This window comes from Calidris pugnax, unplaced genomic scaffold (genome assembly GCF_001431845.1).
Source record: "Calidris pugnax isolate Ruff unplaced genomic scaffold, ASM143184v1 scaffold18, whole genome shotgun sequence".
NCBI classification, from domain to species: Eukaryota; Metazoa; Chordata; class Aves; order Charadriiformes; family Scolopacidae; genus Calidris; species Calidris pugnax.
Genome location: NW_015090812.1, coordinates 5,739,135 through 5,760,014, shown reverse-complemented (window position 1 = coordinate 5,760,014; position 20,880 = coordinate 5,739,135). Strand labels below are relative to the sequence as shown.

At 41.6% G+C, this 20,880-nt stretch overlaps 1 protein-coding gene across 4 annotated transcripts in view; it reads left to right on the top strand.

The window, feature by feature from the left end:
• The window catches only part of ELAVL4 (ELAV like neuron-specific RNA binding protein 4), a 75,461-nt gene that overhangs the window by 49,182 nt on the left and 5,399 nt on the right, over positions 1–20,880 (top strand). For all 4 annotated transcript variants that reach the window (XM_014939381.1, XM_014939380.1, XM_014939383.1 and 1 more), the window contains exons 3-6: positions 5,176–5,279; positions 15,792–15,945; positions 16,458–16,683; positions 18,082–18,120. In XM_014939381.1, the coding sequence (XP_014794867.1) occupies positions 5,176–5,279; positions 15,792–15,945; positions 16,458–16,683; positions 18,082–18,120 (523 nt within the window). The remainder of the gene's footprint in view (positions 1–5,175; positions 5,280–15,791; positions 15,946–16,457; positions 16,684–18,081; positions 18,121–20,880) is intronic.

Here is a 20,880-nt window from a genome sequence, read left to right as displayed (position 1 = left end):
TCAGGACGTAATCTTGGGCTTGTGGTATCTAAATCTATGTATTTGTCGTTTACTGAGGAGGTTAAATTGCTTTGTACCTTTGCTCTGTCCTCTTTGTTCTTATCCTCTCATCCCATCTTTCTGCAGTCGATCTTCAGAAGCAGGGAGTTTGGTTTTTTCCACTCATCAGTGGAAATAAACAGTGTAGGGCCAAGATTTGTTTCCTGAGACACCTGTAGGAAAACATCTTTCTGGTGATTTCCTATTCACAATTCTGTTAGAGATCTGTTGGCTGATTATTTGGTACTGCTTATTAATTGACTCAAACAAAATTAACATGGTACACATTAAATGGATTTAAAAATAAAGTGCTTTATAGAAGACCAAATATATCAGTGCTATTAAATTGACATTCTTAAAATTTAAGTCAAACTTGTAATCTCATCAAGAAGGATGTCATTTTAGTTTGACAGAATCTATTTTCCATAGACCTAATTTGATTGACATTGATTTTATTACCCTTCTCTAATTCTTTATTATTAGAGTCCAGTATTGAATATTCTGTAATTTTGCCTTGCTCAGCATTAGAGTGGACCTGTAATTACTTGGGTCATCCAGCCCTTCCTTTTTGAATTTCAGTGCAAAATTGTCTTTCCTCCAGGCGCCTGGAATTCGTTCAGTACTGGAAGAATTACTGAAAATCGCAAGAGAGCCGTTTGCTCCTTTTTTTGGACTCTATTCTGTGCAAGTAATCCAGATCATCTCATTTAAACATGTATAATTTTAGGAGCTCCTGTTTAACATCCACCTGGGTTGCTAGTTAGGACTTCATATAGCTGCTTCAGGTGTACATAAACATCTGTTTTCTCTGTACTGTTACTATTACTATCTGCTGGTGAGTCAGCATGAGTGTTAAAGAATCTTTTTTTTCTGTAGTCTAAAAAAAAAAAGAGGCTTTTGTTATTCCGACCTCTGCTAGCCAGAGATCTTATTCTGGGTTTTCTTGTTTGTTTCCTATGACCTTTCTCTTCTAACTCGCATTGGTTTCTGTTTTCCCTTTATCTCTTAATTTAAATATGGAATTGGCCTAAGGAGACTGGCTTAGAAAGGAGGTAAAGGTCTTTAACTACCATTGCCTTTTTCATAGCTGTGGGTTTTTGGATGCATGGATAAATGTTATAAACGGGGTATATTGAAACAAATCATGAGAAAGAATACGGAAAAATAAATCCTGATTTTCAGCTCTGTGAAATAGAGCCTTCTGAAATATGTACATTGCCAGCTTGGGTTTGGCTTTGCATGTGGGGTTTTTTTAAGACTGGCGAGTCCTTGATCATTTTTAACCCTACTATCGCTCACTTTTAGACCTGTTCTTTACCAGATCATAGGAGGTCTGCTATGAATTTTAAGCAAGATAAAACATTCAGAAAGAGCAATGGTAACAGCTCTATAACAAGGTGTTGTTTTAGGATCATCTAGAAATATCTCTTGCCTGCCCTACTGAATCACAGCATGTGATGAACTATTGGATTCCAAATCACAGAAAATATTTACTATTTACGGTGCTGTTCCTGGGAAGTGTAGCATGGGAATGAACTTCAGTGTCTGTGTGGGATCCCACTGAGAGGTCCAGCTGCTTGCTTCGTGCTGCCAGATTGCGTCCAAAGAAATGTTACCCTTTTTGAGTACATGCAATAAGAAAGAGTACAGGATGGAGAGGAAAAAAAAAAAAACCTGAAAGATCATACTGCTTCACTGTATTCTGGAACAAATCCTTCTCTTCTTTCCCTAGCAGTAACAATTTTTAGTTCTTTCACATTTAGAGTCTGTGTTTTGTCTGACATAAGGTGTATTGCTCTTGAGAGTAATTTGAAAATAATATTTTTAGCTGGATATATAATTTTTTTGGTTTCTTAGCTGTAAACGTTTAGCATGCTAAAACTTTATGATGTCTGCCAGCAGTCGTAAAGCTTTTCACAAGTTGGGGTTTTTTTCTGGCTTTATTTTCTTTTCTTTTTTTTTCTAGATGGAGGTGTATGTGTCTGTCTTCATTAAATTATGTTGTTTAGGGGAGATACTTGAAAATACAAAATAAACCAAGCAAAATATACCCCTGAAGTGGCAAGCTCTTAACTGAGAGATTTTTCTCCCTTCAGCTTCACCACTACAAACCAGAGTATATGGCATAAATTAAAACAACTGAACTAAGATGTCAGTAAGCTGCAAAGGGTGTGGGGTATGAGGGTGTTTTGGGTTTTGGTTTTGGTTCGTGGTTTGGTTTTTTTTTTTTCAGATAAAATGAAGTTTTTTTTGTATTTGGGGAAAGTCAGGGTGGGTCTACTTAGCATTCTAAGCACTAACTTTTTTGTGAGAATATAATCCAGCCAATATAGCAATTTATATACTTGCTGTGACATCACAACCAATATCTTATGGGTAACAGGCTTTAAATTCTGTTAAAGTATTATGTATTTCATGATGTTCAGGAATATATACAAACAAAAGGAAATCATGCTTCTGTTTACCTACTCTAAGCAAAATTTTATGATGATGTAGTTGTTTTCTTTAAGCCAGGTTCTGTGTGTGCAGACAGCTTTGTTCCCATTGCTGGTATTCATCCTTCACCTTGGAGAAAATACTTGTTTCCAGTTGGTAGTGAGACTCGCAGGTGGTGATATCTGAATAACTTGAATAATGTTACTGGAGAACTCAAAGGACAAAGAGTGAATGGTCTATGAAATTTTTGTGTCATTCTTTTCTTGTATTGCTGTTATTTCCCCTTCCCTACAGCTTGTTTTGTTTATGGGTTTGTTACCCATGATCTCTTCCTTCAGAAGTGAGAGATTATTAAAAATCATTATATATATATATTTTAGAGGTTGATCAGTCCATGTGCCTTGAGAACAGTGGATGGACATGGAAGCCCATGTGTGGAGACTGACATAAATGCCAGGGCCAAGCCACTTTCTCCTGTTATCTATGCACCTTTGAAGGTTTGATAGATGGTTAATGGGAAAAGTAGGCACAGGTGTGTGTGTATGTATATAAATACACACCAGGAAACTGGTTGTCTATATAAATACACACCAGGAAACTGGTTGGCTAAGCACTGTTCCTTGTTGCCCATCTTCTGTAAAAAGAGCTTTATTGCCTACAGAATGGCTTCCTTCTGTCTGGGACTGTTTAGGATTAAATATATTAAGGATTTGATGTGTTCAGAGGCACAGGGATTGGGACTGTATAAAATAGGTAGACAAGAGGAGGGAGTGTGGCATGGAAAAAGTATCTTTACAGTATTTCTGCTCCAGGCTTCATGCTCAGTCAGACTTCAGCTCGTTGTTGGTTAATGTCGTGTAACTCGGGTAAGAATATTTTTGTGGAGATTAATTCAGCTCCCCAGGAAGACTGGGTATGTTTTTATACTTTTTTTTTCTCAAGTTAAATTGATTGGATGGAATTGCTCCCTGGATATATTGTAGGTTAAAACAGCCATTTCTTGTCCTTACGCCTGCATGTGGGCATTTCAGGCATGAACTGCGTTGTTTCCATGGATTTTTTTTTAAGGTCTTCATCGCATAGTTAGCAGCTTTTAGTGCTTTGATGTGATTTCGCCAGACAGAAGCGCTCCCTGTATTTGTGATACAGCAAACGCTGTATTTTCGGTGGCGTCTGACTTTTGAGAAACACACAGATGCTTTTTTGTGGTCCAGGAGACAAAGAAACAAAGCTTTGTGCCGGGGAGGCAGGATGCCTGCCTGGGGGGGTACATCAAGGGCTGGGTGTGCAGCTGCTCTCCCGACCTCCCCTTGCTCCTGGTGGGCAGGAGCTGGGTCGCCGTTTGCCGTTCCTGTGGGTCGGGAGTCTTCCACAAGTGCTGTCCTTCTCCTCGGGAGGGATTTATTTTTTTTTTCCATGTGTTTTCCTTCCTTGCTGCCTGTGAGCAGGAGCAGTTCGATCCCCCCAGTGCCCGGGGGCAGGTCGCCTTTTGGCTCGCTCTCCAGATACACCCAAGGGTGCGTGAGAAGGAGCGTGGCTGAAATGCAGGACCTGCCTGCTTGGGCTCGTTTATTCCTGAGATTTGTTTATCTGTGTTTTTAAGTGTATGTGCCTTCAGAATAAATAATAATAATAAAAAGAAAATCAGAATTGCTGTGTTTTCCAAATGTGCAAAATAACTTCAGTAGGAGGCTCGAGGAGGAAGGGATCTGGAAGCGGCCGTCTGTCGCGTCGCATTAATAGCATTGATGCTGCAAAGCTGGTCCTTGGGAAGGGGGAGAAGGTATGATGCTGGCAGGGGTTCTCGCAGCCCTGCTGCAGACCCACAGCCCTCTCCCTGCCCTGTGTCACCCCCACTGCGACCAGCCCAGCCTCTCAGCTCCCTCTCACTTATCCCAGCTTCTAACCAGGTCTCCCTGTTCTACTGCAAACACAAACACAGATCTCGCTTGTGAAAACCGAAGCTGCTGAAATTATTATATTTTTTTTGGCTGCTGGAGTGGGCTCCTGCCATCCCATGCGCAGCGACGGTGGTCGCACTGGTTTGGTTTTTGCTGTCCTCCCTGATAGATGGAGGAGAAGCTTTAATGCCATCCCGTCTCCTGCTGCAGTTTGGTCTGTCCTGTCTCTTCCTACTCGCTGGCTGCTCGCTGAGCGATGAAACGAGATGTAAAGGTTGTTGTCTGTTTCTGTCAGCTGCTTTTCAAGGTTAGTGTTAAAACACTGTTTCCTAATTTTTTGCATCTTAAACACTTATAAACTTGTTTATAAACAGGAGCCAAATTACATGTGTGTATGGGGTTTTTTTTAATCATTTTTAAAGAGGTGGCCTCGTTACTGCTCTGACAGGTCGGCCGGTTACATTTATTAGGAACTCGGCACAAAACTATTACACAATTCTGCTGCTGTCAAGCCTTGTACACGCTTCTCAGTAAACTCCTGGGGAAGGCAGAGTTTGAGGGGTTGCTTCTCGGTTTTTAAAGTAGGATCTTCAGAGCAGCAATTTAAAATTTTTATGTTGGCTTCCACTGTGTTAAGGAGATAATGAAGAGGTGAAGAACAGCATAGAGACCGTAGGCGAAAGTAGGGATGAAATGAATGGTGTAAGAAAATTGTGGTGCCACTCTTGCAAGTTGTTCCTGGGCTTTGAAAAAATAAAAAACTGAGTTCTTTTTTTCTTTGTTTCTTCTGTTTCAACAGGGCAGAGTTTAGGATATGGATTCGTTAACTATATTGATCCAAAGGATGCAGAGAAAGCCATTAACACTTTAAATGGACTCAGACTCCAGACCAAAACCATAAAGGTAAGACAATACAAAACACCTTTTGCTCAATTCAGGAAGTAGAGGAAGTAGTTCAAACAGTTTCTGGCAATTTCATCACTATGTGTATATTAGTCTTCGTTGTAAGGACACTCAGCTAATGAGCTCCTCCTTGGAACAATGGGAGGACACACAGAAAATGAAATCTCTCTTCTCTGAAATTGCTGCTATTGTTAAAGGGGGGAACGTAACAGGAAGCTTCTTAAAGCATTGCAGTGGGGCATAAATGTAGAATAAAACAGCTGTAGTGATACCAATAAACAGAGGTGAAGTATGTGACGGTGTATTCGTAAGTTACACATTTTGTTGTGTTTTAATGGGAAATACCCTGACATGGAGCTCTCGTTTAGTGACACTCGTGTCACTTTCAGGTGTTGAAAGTATGTTTCTCTCAAGTTAAAATGTGTCATTCTCAAAAGAAAAAAAATACTTTTTTTTTTTCCTCAATTACCACATCCTTAGTTTGATTTATTCTTTTAAAAGCTGGAGGGATTAGAGATCTCACTGAAGTCTCTCATTTCATTGTTGTAATAGACCATTAGTTATTCAACGACCTTCTTTAGTGGTCTCCCAAGAAAAGCAAGTTTCTACATTGTCACGTTTTTTGCTGCATGGCTGATAAAGCTTTTCTGAAACAGCTTACAGAAGATTTCCACATTCCAAATTTTGACAAATAATATAGCTTAAGGAATATGAATCAAAAAATTGAAGGGGAACAAATAGCAGATCCGATTCAGGCTATCTGAAACTGCTTTGGTCATATTTGAATGCTGGCTTTTGATGTGTACCACTTCCTTAATTTTTCTTCTTTACTGAATTTGTATTTCTAAGCCAAAAATGTTAAAGAATATAAAATCAGAATTTTTAACGTAAAAAATGTTAGTACAAATAATGTCAGTGATTTCATATCTTGCAAAAAAGATACTGTACAGTAAATACTGTAGTTGTACTTACCCTTCCTCACTAAAAGTTTTTATTCGAGCAAAGTGATATTCACTAAAGCAAAAAATATTTGTGGGATTCCTCTGCATCTCTAGGAATTCTTTCTAGCAGTTTTTTCCCCTGGTCTGTTTGATTAGTGAAGAGCAGAAACCCTGAGCTGAGGGTTATGGAAGTGGTGGAGCAGCTGCATGGATTGCAGAGAAGGCTACTTCCAAACCTCCCTTAGACCAACCAGGTTCCTTCCCTTCGGGATGTGTATGTGGGCCGTGTATCAAAATACAGCATGGTTTTGTAGGGTTAAATAGAAAAACTTACAGGGAACGTGTAAGGCAAAGCAGCAAAATCTACCATCTTATCTACTGCTGCAGGTGGAAATACACACTCAGGCTCAGCAGTTCCCGCTTACAGTGAAAAGTTGGGCAGTAAGTTGCTCTCCAAATTGCTTTTAAAGGCACATTATCAGGAAAAAATAAAATATTTTGAAAGTACTAAGCTATCTTCTAAATACTTTATTAAAAAGTCAGTGGAACTTGAAAAATCTGGATCCATTTTTAATGCAGCACTTCTACATTTTGAACATTTTTTCAGCGTTGGATTTCAGCATTGGTTTTCAGCGTAAAGGTGCTCCATTTCTTGTCCTTAGCACCTGTATTGCTTTGCCTGTTTTTGATATTGTGAGTCAGAGCAATGCTGCTGTATTCATAATATTCCAAGGCTACAGGAAACATAGGAGCTACAAAAAGGTCTCCAAAAACTCCAACCCACCCCAATTACTATTTTACATTTCCCTCGCGTGCAAAATAAAACCATTGTATATAGTAAGATTATTATCCAGGAACTTCCCATGCTAAAACATCTTTGTGGAATGTTTTTTTTTCTTTCAATTCAGCGTAACTTTTATGAATACAAGTGCTTTATTGGATTTGGGTTTTTCATGCCTATTAATAGCTAGTAGACTTCTATAGAATACATGAAATTTTTGGGGGTTCTTGAAAGCTGTTAATAAGCAAAGAGATAGACCTAACCTACATGCACAGGATCTGCATAATGTCTTCAGTGTTTGGGAACACGTATAGGCGGCTTAAAAACAAAATGGTTTCCAAGTCAGTGTTTCTGCAGTTGCCTAAAACCAAACCAAGGAGCTTTCTGTTCAAATAGCTAAGCTTTGAATGCTCAGACAGCTGATCAGCAGTTTCCAACCCAATTCTTAATTGCAGAATTGTGGTTACCTCACCGTACACCCTTGGTTTTTTTTATTTTTAGTTATGTTTTGCTTTTAAAAATCTTGATACGCTAGGTCTATTTCCCTGGTACTATGATGGGGATAGAGGTTTCCCAATGTTCACGCTGAGTGGGTAAACCATGTTTTTACTGCTCTGGTAGCACCCATGTTGTCGTTGATGTCCCTCATTTCCAACAGATTGCGGTGAGAAATCCTTCTCAGTGCCACTGCAGTCTCTGAGTTTCCCTGTTGCCCCCACATGCCCCTTTCTAGCATCTCCCTGTGATTCATTATAGGGTTGAAATATTTCAATTCGTGGAATTACTATATTTAATTATCAGAACTGATTGCTTCAGTCTAGCTAGATGCCCTTTACAGTTATTAAAAATGCACTTTTGGTACATTAAAAAAGCCCGTCTCAACAGAACATATAGAAAGGGATTTGATGGCATATAGTTCTGTAGGCTAAAAAAATATTTAATTACATACTAGAATAACACTGAGCTGGAAAAGTACTGAGCATTACTTGATTGTGTTTTCTTCCTGAGCGTGGCTGGTTTTTATGCCCCAGAATGAGTGTGCAATGTCCTGGTGATGGATGGGCTGAGCCTCGGCCTCTGCCCGTGCACGCTGGCAAACTGGGGCCCTGCAGGTAGCGTCGCTCTGGCTGCCTCTTGTTTGTGAGATGTTTTGATGGGAAGTTGAAATGAATAATCTGTGAAAAGCCCTTTTTTGGGGGCAAATTACTTCTGCTTGCCAAGGTCACCTTGGTCCTGCTGGCTGTGTCCCATCTCCCCGCTCAACCGGTCGCGGGCTCTCAGGTCCCTCGCACCGTGAGCTGGCTCTGGGTGGGCCATGGTTGCACTCATTTTTTTGACCCCATAAGGCTTAATTCTTTTTTTTTAAGAAAAAAAAAAAGATAAGTTTTCTGCATGTGTCCCCAGATCCTGTCCTTTTCACTTCTGTAACATTTTTGTGGCAGCTTAATGTTCTCTCTCTCCTGATGCCTTGCAAAACAGCCATGCAGTCACAGGAGGAACTGGTTTTATAGCAGGATCAGCAAAACAGCTAGGCACAGTCTGCTCTCAGATGTGCCGACTAAAATAACTGAAGAAACGTTCCTTTTATTATTTCATTGTAACAATAAATAATCCCTTTTCACTGTAGCAGCTAAAATATTTATGTGCATTTTATTTAAGTCAATGATGCCCTTTCAAGTCGAAGTCGAGAGGTGACTATTTACAGAATATCTGTTTGGGGAAAGCATTGAAGGAAGTGTTATGTGTTTGGTGGTAATAGGTTATACACCTTATGTTCCTCCTCAGCTGATCATAGTGCATATTTTATTTATGCCATTTCGTAGCATTATCATCATCTTGTGAGGGAGAAGGATTTCACTTTATTTTTACAGCTAAAGCTTGACACAATTCTACAAAATAGCTTAGAATGAGGGAAGATACAGCGTGTGGTGAAATAAATATATATTCCAGAAATTGAATCTATTTTTAGAAATTAAATTTGCCCATCCATAAAAGCATATGAAAGGTCACTGCTGCTGTTGAAGATTGCCTGGCAATTCAGTTGCATCAAATATCAGAAAGAAAATAAGTTGTGTGGTGCATGGGGTACGGATTGTTTAAACTGTGCAGCTTTGCCCTGGAAAAAAAAAGGACAGTATCTGAAAGGATGTGAAGGCAGCATTTTACCATTTACGTGGGGATTCAGGTGACCTGGCTTCATGTTGGAGGGGACACTGGAACAAGGGCGGAACAGAGTTTTGAAGGAAGTTTTAAATCTAAAAAGAGTCAACGACCCCCTGAAGTGTGGTCTTGTGTCCCCTTCTCCTTCCTTTTCTCTGTTGCTTGAGAAATAGGTTTGTCTCTTTCTTCCCTGGCAGGAGCAGGTCACCCGCTGCGACGCTGCTGGAGCAGAGAGACGTCTTGAGGGAGGGGAGAAGGAATCTGGGTTCTCTGAGCCCTCGATACCTTCCAGTTTTTAAATATATCAAACCTATCAGATGATAAAATACCAAACAGATAGGACTGTTCCTCTGTGGTCAGAGGCTTCTCTAATTATTTTAATTTTCAGTTACATGAATATGTAACATGGAATATAGCTACTGCTATTTTGACACTTTTTTTCTTGTTAGTTGAGAATGTTTATTTCTGCTTTTTTTACTCTCCTGTTTTGATCGATAGGGCTGGATGGTCCCAGTTTAAAATATGGTGAACAGGGCTGTGGGAGAAAGTACTCCTGTTTTCTGGAAGTCAAGTAGCAACATTACTGCTCAAAGATCTTGCTATTTATCTTGGTTTCCCTGGCGTTTTTCGAAATGGCAGATATTTCTACAAAATTCAGGCTCTAAATCTGTCCATGTTAATTCTTGTAATTGTCTGGAAAACTACAACCCATCCTGTCACTGTAGGGTAACCAAATAACAGCAGCCTCAGACTTCTCCGTCCTACAAAGTCATTTGTCAAAAAGATTGCCTTCCAGTCGTCCTCCGGGTTGGAGGAGGTGCGGAAGCACCGGGGAGGGGAGGAGGAGGAGGAGGAAGGCTGCAGCAGTGAGCTATGGGGAAGAGCTGCATCTTCCGTGCCTCTTCCCAAACTGCTTGGGAGGTGTTTGGGGGGGGCTTAACCCCAAAAATTGGAACTACAGCCAGGAAATGCTGGCTTGCTGATGGTTGTGCTAGCAGAGCTCTGGTGTTGGGTGCCCACGGTGCAATACTCTGCTGAAAACCCTGTGGTTTCCACCCATATTCTCCATAGCCTCCACAGGGGCTACCTGCCACCAGCAGCTTCTCCTGGTGAAGAAATGGGATGTTGTGCAAGGCTGGATGGTGAGGGCAGGGTGTAGGGAGAGATCTGGGGATGCTCTGGTTTGGGAGGAGGGTTGGGGATAACAAAATTCGGGGGGGGAAGGCACAGAAAAGGAGGGCTTGGGTGTTCTGTGAGGGAGAGGATGGAGGGTGGGAGATGCTGGGAGGGTCTGAGCATGCTGGGCTGTGGCACAGAGGGGTTTGTGTGTTAGTTTCCTATGTAGGCAGTTGCACTGTGCGTATGGGGATGCAGTGAGGGACATACCCTGAGTGCTCTGCGGGCCATCGGCTGCCTTTCCCCTGGGCTACAGAAAAGCTTGGTAGAGGTGCAAAAGAACGTGTGCTCCTTTCCTCCCCTGAAAAGTCTCAGGTGACGGGCATTTGCAAGCTGCACATTTGGGATTTACTTGTTCCATAGTTCCTTTTAAAATTCAGGGAATTGTTTGTTCTGTTTTGTGGTAGTTCAGAGTTAGTCATAAGAGGGGTCATCTGCTGTGACGGCTCCACCCTGGGGTAAAAACCTTGGACAAGAAAAATCTAAAGATGCCACAGACCTGGAAAGCCTCAACTAAGTTTACTTCGTTTTTAATCTTCAGGAGCCTCTGTCTATATGTAATCGTTTGGACTTTGTAGTGCTTGTTAACAAATCCTCCTCCACTCTGTGCCCATAGTGATGCTGCAGCTCAGAGGACCTTTCAGTGCTGCGTTTGAAGGCTCCGATCTGGCTCAGCTGCTTTCAGCAGGCACCAGAGAGTCTTTACCTGTTAGTTTTGTGCATCTCCTCTTAATCGAGATTTCTTTTTAACTGTTTTGCCAATTGAGTCCTTTTCATTCCACAGGGCTGGTGCAATTATTTCTCTTAGCCCTGCTCCTGATACAGCCAGAGAGCTTCTAGGCTGTTATCTATGGATGTCTGTCCTGAAATGATGGGATAGACAATCATATCTCACCTGTGATCATAATTAATCCCAGTAAAATGGCATTGAATTGCTCAGCAGTGAAGTCTATCGTCAGTCCCCTCCATCCCCCAGCCAAGGGCCTGGAGAAGAGAAAGGACAAAGCACTGAGAGGGGAGGGTGTGAAAGTATTACTGATTCTGGTCTTCAGCCTCTGGACCAGAAGGCTTTTGTGGGTGCTTGTTCTGACAAAGCATGTAGCTTTCACAGGAGGGTTTCTTAAATCTCTGTTTTTGCACAAAATTAGGGCATGGACGAGGACTGGGAAGTGGCTGTGGGGGAATGTCTCTTCTGGCCATAGCCCATCCTCTGGTGTTAAGCAGATTTTACTTCTGGTTCTGTATGTGCATGAACAAGTGAGATGGTGCTTATTTACACGTGTGAAGCTCTTTGAGTGGTCGTGTTAAAGCACTTCCAGTGCGTACCAGTGGAATAAGAGGCAGTAAGTGAAGGAAGGGTTGTCCCCATTTTGTGTGTTTCGACCTCAGGCAGGGAAAAAAAGCCAAGTGACTCACCCCAAAAGTCAGGCAAGAAATCCTCCATCTCAGAGTGCGTCAGGCAAAGAGGCAAAGCAAAGCTTTTTAGAATTAAGGTCACGAAGAAGTTCAGTGGTTTTTTTAGATGTTTTGAAGCGAAGAAGTTCAGTGGTTTTTTTAGATGTTACACAGACCCTTTTGAAAGCTGGCCAGGGAGTCACTTAGCACCTCATCTGCTTGTGGCTGGAGAGATGCCCCAAGGATTGCAGGTACTGTGGGTGGGTGGTTTGGTGGCCTGTGCTGCCAAGGAGCACTCTCTGGTCAAAGGTTCCCGGCTTGTCTCACGTTCTCCAGGTGAGTAACACGAGATGCAGAGCAAGACACACATCTCCTTGGAGAAGTTTTGGGTTTGAAAGTCACGAGCTGCTAGGTTGCTTATCAGCAGATGTTTTGCCCAGGGCAGGGTGGCTCTGCTGGCAGAGCACATCATTTCAGGGAAGGAGGATGCTGTTTCTTTTTTGGAGCTGAATTTTGGGAGGAGGTTTCTAGAACTGGACTTAGTGTTTGAGAAGTCCAGGATTTGTGCATGAGCCGAAGGCATCTCTTAGGATGAGCAGCGGCGAAGTGGTTGTCAGTGTTTAAGTGGTTGCTGTTGCTCGTCCAGCATCTCGCCTCTGTAAGACAAATGGGATGTGCTGGTGCCTCTGGGTGCCTTTGCTGTGGGCTCCGGCTGGGAAAGGCCAGACCCATTCAATTTACCTTCTGAAGAGTCTCGAGGTTAGAAATTTTGCAGAAAGTTTTCTGTGTGGGGAAAACGGGTAGGAAATCAATAGGGAAGATAATTACTTTAACTCGGAGATATTTTTCTCTGCTCCTGAACGAAAATGTGCATTACCACGGAAGATATGAAACGCTGGACCTTATGACTCCGTAATAGTGTTGGGAGACAGCGGTGCAGACTCTGGAAATGGCTGTTCGTACTGAAGAGAAGTCCTTCCATGGGCTAATGTTCAATGTCAGATGAGAAACATCCTAGCGAATGTTTTTCATAGTTAATATATATGTATTTATAGAAAAGAACATCAGAGGCCAACAAGCCATAAAATGAATTGCACAATGTTTTATTACCTCCCTTGCAAATTTGACCGAAGAACTCCTAAATGATCTTACGCAGTGAAATATAACACCATTGTTCGACCTCCAACTGTCATACAGACGGACAAACACTTTAATGGTGAGAAATGCCTGGGTCAAACAGTAGTTTGGCGTTCTGCAGCTCATTTATTTGAATTTTGTTGTGATGGCTAGGATTTCCATACTCTTCTTTTTCAACACAGTGTTTCATTGTAGGGTGCTAACACCGCCATGAGCTAAAAAAAAAAAAAAAAATCATACTAAAGTGGGGATATAAAGAATTAATGCAACATCCTCACCCAGTGCCTTGCAGTTTTCAGTGATAAAATGGGAGCTGGCCTTGGCTCCCATTTTAACTTGCACAGCACCAGGAGCTTCTGGGCTGGTGGAGGGTCGGGGTGGGTGATTTCTTCCTTTAGTAGCTGATGTGCAGGAAGACATCCCAGCCTCAGCACTGACTGAGTAATAGCTTGGAAGCAGGATGGCGCAGTCTAACTGATCGATTTGTCATTGGCTGACCCGAGAGGGAAGATGAAAAAGACTCAAAAGCAGATAAATAATTGACATTACCAGCCTTGAGTCCGTGCAGCTCGCAACCTTTTCTCCTTGATATTAAAGACGGCTGAGTTGCTTTTGGCAGCTGCTTTCTTTGGCCCAGGCTCCCCCCCTCCCCCCGCAACCTGAACGTTTGATTGCAGGAGGAAATAAAAATTAGACCTGAGCGGCAGCGGGTGGTTACGTGGTGCCGTGAGTAGATGGATTTGTGAGTGTGTGCGGTCTCTCCTTCCACTGCCTGTCTGCTTGGCCCAGGAGAGAGGAGTATTTTCTGTATGTAGAAGTGTGTATGGATATATATCTATATATATAACATGTCAGGCGTTTGGTGCTCCGGGAAGTAGTGGTTTTTTGCATATCCCAATACTTTTCATCTTCCCTGTAATGTGGCATTTGGTTAATGAATGTGCCAGAGTGAGAAAAACCCAAAGGAAACCCCTGGCTGTTTTCCCAGGAACTTTATTAATTTTGCAGCTCTCAGTTTTGAGGAATAGGTGAGGTCCCTACCCCCACTCCAGAGAGGCTCTTAAGTGTTTTTTAAACTGTTATTCCTAAAGTAGGGTAAACTGTAGGTGTCTGAACCTTTACAGAACCCTCTCAAGGTAAGGCATCTGCAGAGCCTGCAGAGGGAGTTTGCTTTTTCCAAATGTCCTGGTATGGGCTATAAATGAGAAGCCACTGACATGAAACCAACACCAAACCAAGCATGGTCAAAGCTGGTGATTTTTGGTATGGGATCTATAGGTGAAAGCACGGTGTAGTCACCCCAGTTAACACCTGGCTTGATCAGGTGAAAGCCAAGCGTTCTGTTTTCTGGTCCTGGGGCATCAGAGGGGTGTTTGGGAGCAGTGATTAAGTGATATAAATGCTGCACCCCGTCAGGAGCTCACAGGCTGTGAGGTCCTAAATTGCTGAGGAACAGAACAGTTTCCACCTCAGTTTCCTTCTCCCTTTCAGCCCTGATCTTGGCACCTGCTCGTTACGTCTGCTGGTGCCTTTGTGCTGTGCCTGAGCTTGCCTCCATTGATGCAAATGTTTTATCTTTAACCTCTTTTTCACATTTCTTTCCCTAAATCTTTCCACCTCCTCTCTCTAGCCTTCTCTGTAAATGTTAGATTTAAAAGGTTATGTACAAACATGTAAGTTAAAGAAGTTGCCAAAAAACCTTAAAATCTAGAATCTTGAGAGTTTGTCTGCTATTATGCAGAGAAGATTGTGGAAGCAAATATTAGTCATTCACATCATTTTCTGTGTTGAGTCAACATCTATTTTTAGGTGTGGAGCGCATAAAGACAACTCCTTGACACATAAAACACATAAAGACATCCATTTGACATCATTTGTGTTTGGGCTAAGGTTTGGGAAGAGGGGAAGACAATTGCTGAATGCTCTGTACTCATGATGGGACCCCCCCCCTCATTTTTCTTCCAAGACACATTTTAAGACACAATGTAGGAATGTACTGATCTGTTTATATTTAAATAAATCAAGGTGAAGTGCAAAATATTCAGGTTTGGATCCAAAGCTATTTCAGATGTGCTGCAAAGGAAGCCTTCGTGATCTGTGCTGAGTACTTGCCATTAGGCTTGATCCAGGAAATATTTTTATTATGTTAAATGTGTGTATTCTGGATGTATGTATTTTTTTTAAAAGTGCAGAAGGCTTTTTATGCACATACTATAATTATAAATCTGATTCATAGGTAGAAGAGCAGTTAAGAGAGTCTTGATTTAATAATTTTCCAGCAGCGTACATGCAGTGCCTCAGCTAGATTTTCTTGTTTGCCTGGTCATAATATTTTTATGGTCTGGTTCTGGGCTTGCAGCGCGAGGGAACTTCTGGTGATAAATTGCGGATATGACAATGAGTGTCAGTATACAGTTCCCCGAGCAGATGTTCATTTAGTCTAATTTCACCAGTACTTTACTGTTCATCCAGAACAGATCTTGCCAGCTCAGGATGAAAACACAGAGGGAGAGAGAGAGAGAGCACAAAAGATCACTCTGCAAATAACCTGATCTGTTTCAGACACTTGGAAGTGGGGAGGGGGGAGAAGAAAAACCTACTGGAACTTGAGTGCTACGTATGTGCGAAGGTTATTACATGTTGGATACAGTAAATCATCCGCACACCCACAACCCAGAGGGGTAAATTTACAAAGCCACGCGTAGGAAGCTGCACATTAATCTCCCTCTGAACAATAGTCATTTCGTGCCTGCACTTAGAGAACCCTTGTGTTTGTTTTTTGGTCTCTTCCTTTGTTCTCCCAGCCCAGGTAGCGTCCGGGCACAAGGGTTATTGCTTGTGAAAGAACAGAAGATAATCTGTTTAAAGTGCTGAGGGTGGCTCTGCCTCACTAACGCCCCGTGCCTCTTCTTCCCTCCCCAGGTGTCCTACGCCCGTCCAAGTTCAGCATCGATCAGAGATGCCAACTTGTATGTCAGCGGCCTTCCCAAAACCATGACCCAGAAAGAGTTAGAGCAGTTATTCTCACAATATGGGCGCATCATCACCTCACGGATTCTGGTTGATCAAGTCACAGGTTAAAAGAAAGCTTTTCCTGATACATGCATGGTTTAATTTTTTCCTGGAAACAGCAAAATTGTAAAGGCTTGCTGGTGGTTGGGTTTTAAGACATGACCTTCACTCACAGGTTAAAAGAAAGCTTTTCCTGATACGTGCATGATTTATTTTCTGGAAACGGCAAAATTGTAAAGGCTTGCTGGCGGTTGGGTTTTAAGACAACATGACCTTCAGTGTAAAATGTGGTAGCTGGTTCTTTATCAGCCTAACTGTTTGGTGGCATAACTGCTGCCTCTTTAATGAGGGAACTCAAAATACAGAATATTCTTCACTTAAAATTGCTGTATTAAATATGGTTGGGACTGATTTTGGAGAACCCAGCTGGGGAAGGGCGTTTGTCTTTATAGGACTTACTTAATTTGCAAGCTGTGTATTCTGTGAAGTCAAAACCAACATTCAGTTTGTTTCTTCTGTAGATGAGGCTGTTCCTGCAAATATTCATCTGTTCGCTTTTTTTTTTTTACTTCCCAGGGGTTTCTCGAGGTGTGGGATTTATCCGCTTTGATAAGAGAATAGAGGCAGAAGAAGCCATAAAGGGACTAAATGGCCAGAAGCCTAGTGGTGCTACAGAACCAATTACTGTGAAGTTTGCCAATAACCCCAGCCAGAAAACAAGCCAGGCACTCCTTTCACAGCTGTATCAGTCTCCCAACAGACGCTACCCTGGACCACTTCACCACCAGGCTCAGAGATTCAGGTAATTACCTGGAAAAGAACTGAAGTTCCACCAGCAATGACAATGTGGGGCAGGTGCTGCGCAGGAAAATATGCTTTAGTTGCATAGGCTGACCTGATTTTCTTTGTAAAATTAAATATTCTTTCCTGGAGAATGAGGAGGAAAATCTGCTGACAGCAGTAGTCATGTTGTATTTACTAAAACAGCTGAAGTACTGTACAATCAGATCTCATGAAGGCTCATAGAAAAAGGGAGGACAGAATAGAGTTACACTGATAATCAAATGAGCAGTGACTATTCTGTTCTTTCTCTTTTTTTTTTGGTAATGCTTTTATTTTCTGCTATATTATTACAGTTTTGATGCAGCTTAGACTTTGATGTTAATGACAGTGGATTGGTAGCAGGAAAAAAGCTGAGTCTGTTCCAGTCAGCAGCAGTATCATTAAATGTATTAGCCTGAGATATCTGCTCTTAGTATAAAGAGACCTTGCATTAGTCTCTGGTGTGATTCTTCAGATGCTTTTGGGGATGTTTTATGCTTTGCATTCTGAATATACTGTTTCCATCTGATACGTAAGCCAGAGTTAGCAATACATGATGTTCTCATTAATTTTATATTTGATGATAGTTTTCAGGCAACCTAGCATTGAAGTTAAAAGTCTGCCTTCAAAAAAGGAAACTTGGACGTATTCACTTAATTGAGTTGCATACTGGCTTTAGAGAACTATTCAAAAGCAATTTTAGTTCTTCAGTGATGAAAAGTGCTAATGAATTAAAGGTCATTTAAAAACTCGGATACATTAAATTCACACTTGTTTTTATCTTTGGCGTGCAGTTGTCTCCATTGAGGCTACCCCTGAATCCTTCCATGGACAGAAGGGCTTTAGTGTGCTCCCATGGAAAGCTGTTTATTATATTCTGCAAAATTATGTGGTCATTTATATAGACATATTGTGGACGTTTAAGACTAAATATATGTGATGTAGTGGGGAGAATGTAGTATGTTAAAGCAGTTAGAATCAAGAATTTTTCCAGTCGGAGAAATTTTGGACTGTAATACTTTATTTCCAAGTTAACTGTAAATATAAGGTGAACAGTTCAATTATTTAAAAAAAAATCATACTAGTACTGTCTAAAAAAAGACAAATCAGAAGTGGATTTTTTTTTAAAACTAAATCCTGGAAATGAAGATTTTCTCTAAGTCCGTAGACAAGTTAAAAATGGCTTTAAATGCTGCGGTGGAAATTTAAGCACAAGCTCATGCTTAACAAAGCAGGCGGGAGTTGTTGGGCTCCTTAGATGTGTGGGAAACTTGTTGAACGTTTCTTCTTTGAAAATGGAACACTATTAATAATAGTTCCATTGAGCGATCTTGCCATCTGTGAGACATTAACCCAAAGACCCTCCTTCTCTTTTCAGGCTGGACAATTTGCTTAATATGGCCTATGGCGTAAAGAGGTAATTAGAATTCCACAGATTGCCAGATGTCCGTGTTGGCACAGATTGGTGCTACAATTTATTTTTTTTAATTCACTAACTTTATTTTTTTTTTTAATTCCTTCTTTTCTTCCACCAGCATGTCAAATTCTTTTTAAGTTTGGACTTCAGTTGGTTTTGTTACTTTAAAGGCCACACACGCAAGTTCTGTGGGGTTTTTTCAACTTTTTTTTTATTTACAGGTGGGCTTCTCAAACGGTTTAGGTGCAACAGCTACAAACATTCAAACTGCAGTTGTCTTGCTAAATGGCACTTTTTCCAGAATCAGAACTATTAACTAAGTCTCTAATCTTCAATTTGGTATTCCTCATTGTCAGAATTTAACAAACAGAATTACACTGCTGTTGTCTGAATCTCAACCTAAATCTCAACAGTTAAGACTTTTTTCCTACTACGTTCAAAGTCAAGTTTGACTTGAAAATACAGCTGTGTGCACCTTAATCAGCCCTAAGTTTCTTTCGTTACAGGTTTAATACTTTGAAATTTTCTTGGTGCTTGAGATTTGATTTCTTTTTTTGTTTCAAATAGCTCTGTGTGTCCCGTGTGTATGTGCACGCATGTGTGGTGCAGCTCAGCTGATCTGTAAACATTTATGCTGTTTCATGAGTATGTTCCATGTTTGATCTGGAAGCTGAAACGAGTTGACATGTTGTTAGTGTTTCTTCTAATGGCACACATCAACGCGAGCCACCTTACAGCAAAACAAAGGTGTAGTCTTATTCCTGGTGTTACTGTAAGATGTCCAGCCATCCCCCACAGTTAAGATGAGGAAAATACTTCTTAATCTTCTGAAATGCTCTGCTCACGACACCTGAAAATTATTTGAGCTTTTCTAAAGCTCACCCTGTAAGATGGTATGGTAAGTATATCTTAATGCTAGTGAGTAGTGGACAATAGCAAGGGTTTTAACTTCTGCCACAGTAGCTATCGTGCCAATTAGAAATTTTAAGACTGCTTACAAAAGGAATACTCAAAACAAGGTTTTGTATCCTCCCAGAAGCCCCGCTTTTGGTGTTCATTAGTACAGTCGTTACATCTGCAATATCCCTCGTGGTGATGGTGACACAATGAGTCAGAACTTACCACCTGATTTTAGCACACAACACTTCTCTTGCGTCCCCCTCCTCTTGTTTCTTGATACGGTGCCAAAAACAGGGCAAAACTCTCAGCCTTGAGTATCTGTCAGATACAAGTGTCAGAAGGATGGGCTGGTTTGGGCAGTTTTCCATGGATTTGCTGCTGCTTTCCCCGGAATTGGACTGGTGTGTGGTGCAGGGCTTAGTCTGAGCTAGTGAGGGTTTGATTTCTGATTTCCTATGATCTGTAGAGGGAAAGAGAGAGTTACCTGCCTTTGGGGGTGATGCATCCACTTGAACATTGCAGACTCTGAATATTATCTTAAATCACAACAGTGTTTTTAAATTGTTTTGTTGGGATCTTAAATTAGTTTTCTCCTCCCAGCAAATCCTAAAAACTTGTACTTGCTCCAGCAAACCCTGTATTTGCAGACAGAGGGGCACACAAAAAATACTGTATTGATAATTTCTGAAAGTGCCTCTGAAACATGCATAGCATAGTGTTTCTGGGCTTAGGGGCCAGTTTATTCTTTCCCCATGTTAATTATGTGGTACTGATGGAAAATGAGATGTGCTGATGTGGAAAAAAAAAGGTTCTATTGATACTAATTTGGGATCACTTGCTAGTAGCAAAGCTACTTATGCAATAGGTTACCTTATAATTGTGTCAATACATGTGCACTAGTTCTGTGCATTTTTTTCTTGGAGTTAGAGCAGCTCCTGCACTCACAGTACATAAATCGTTGAAAGCCACGTAGCTCCTAGAGGTTTCCAGGGAAAAGCTGCTCTCCAGTGAACTGTATGAAACAAACTCTTTCCATCAGTGCAGAGCTCTGCGTTTTTTAAGGAATGCTGCAACACACCGTGTGCCGTGCACAGCTTTGCGTTGCACAGATTTTACAGCGTGGTCTCTCTCGGGGCAGTGCACACAGTGGTGCTGTGTTTGGTGTTAAACACTGCAGAACGGGAGCGTTTGCTGGGCTACGCTGCTGGTGCAGTTGGCATTTGTCAGGAGTGGGCTTAAAGTCCCCATCTTCTAAATTTCACAAGAAGTTGAAGCCGTTGGCTTGTACGAGTTCTCAGTCCTGGCGGCCTTATTTAGGATTCCAGAGGTGGTGGAAGGAGCAGAATGAACTGGCCTGGTCCAGCTGTCTCTGTTTTCAGCAGCTGGGGAGATACCGTGGGTTAAAGCCACGCTTGGACCATTATGATAATGTTACTGGTTAAAGCACGCGGGAGAGAGAAACTGCAGCGTGTTGAGAGTAGTTCAGTAGGAAAATTGCCATGTATTCTTAATAAACTGTCTGCAAACCTGCCTGTGTGTCTGAGGATCCAGGGCTGTGAGCAGTTGTGAACGGCTCATTTTCGGTGTAGCTGCACCCCAGTGATGTTCCTCAGCTTAAGATGTATATTCTAAGCGTCCTTTTTTTCCTTGAATATATGTATAAAGTGCTATCAGGAGCCAGCATAATGGTGAGCAGCCATCAAGTGTGTAGTTTCTTTTATGGCTATTTAATATAAGCTGCATAATATTGTGCAGATTGCTAAATGTGTGTGGAAATACCAGTGTAAAAGGAGAAGTTTTGGAGAGCAGAAGAGCTCACTCAGCGACAGCGAGTCCCGCCCCCCCCCCCCTCCTTCAGTT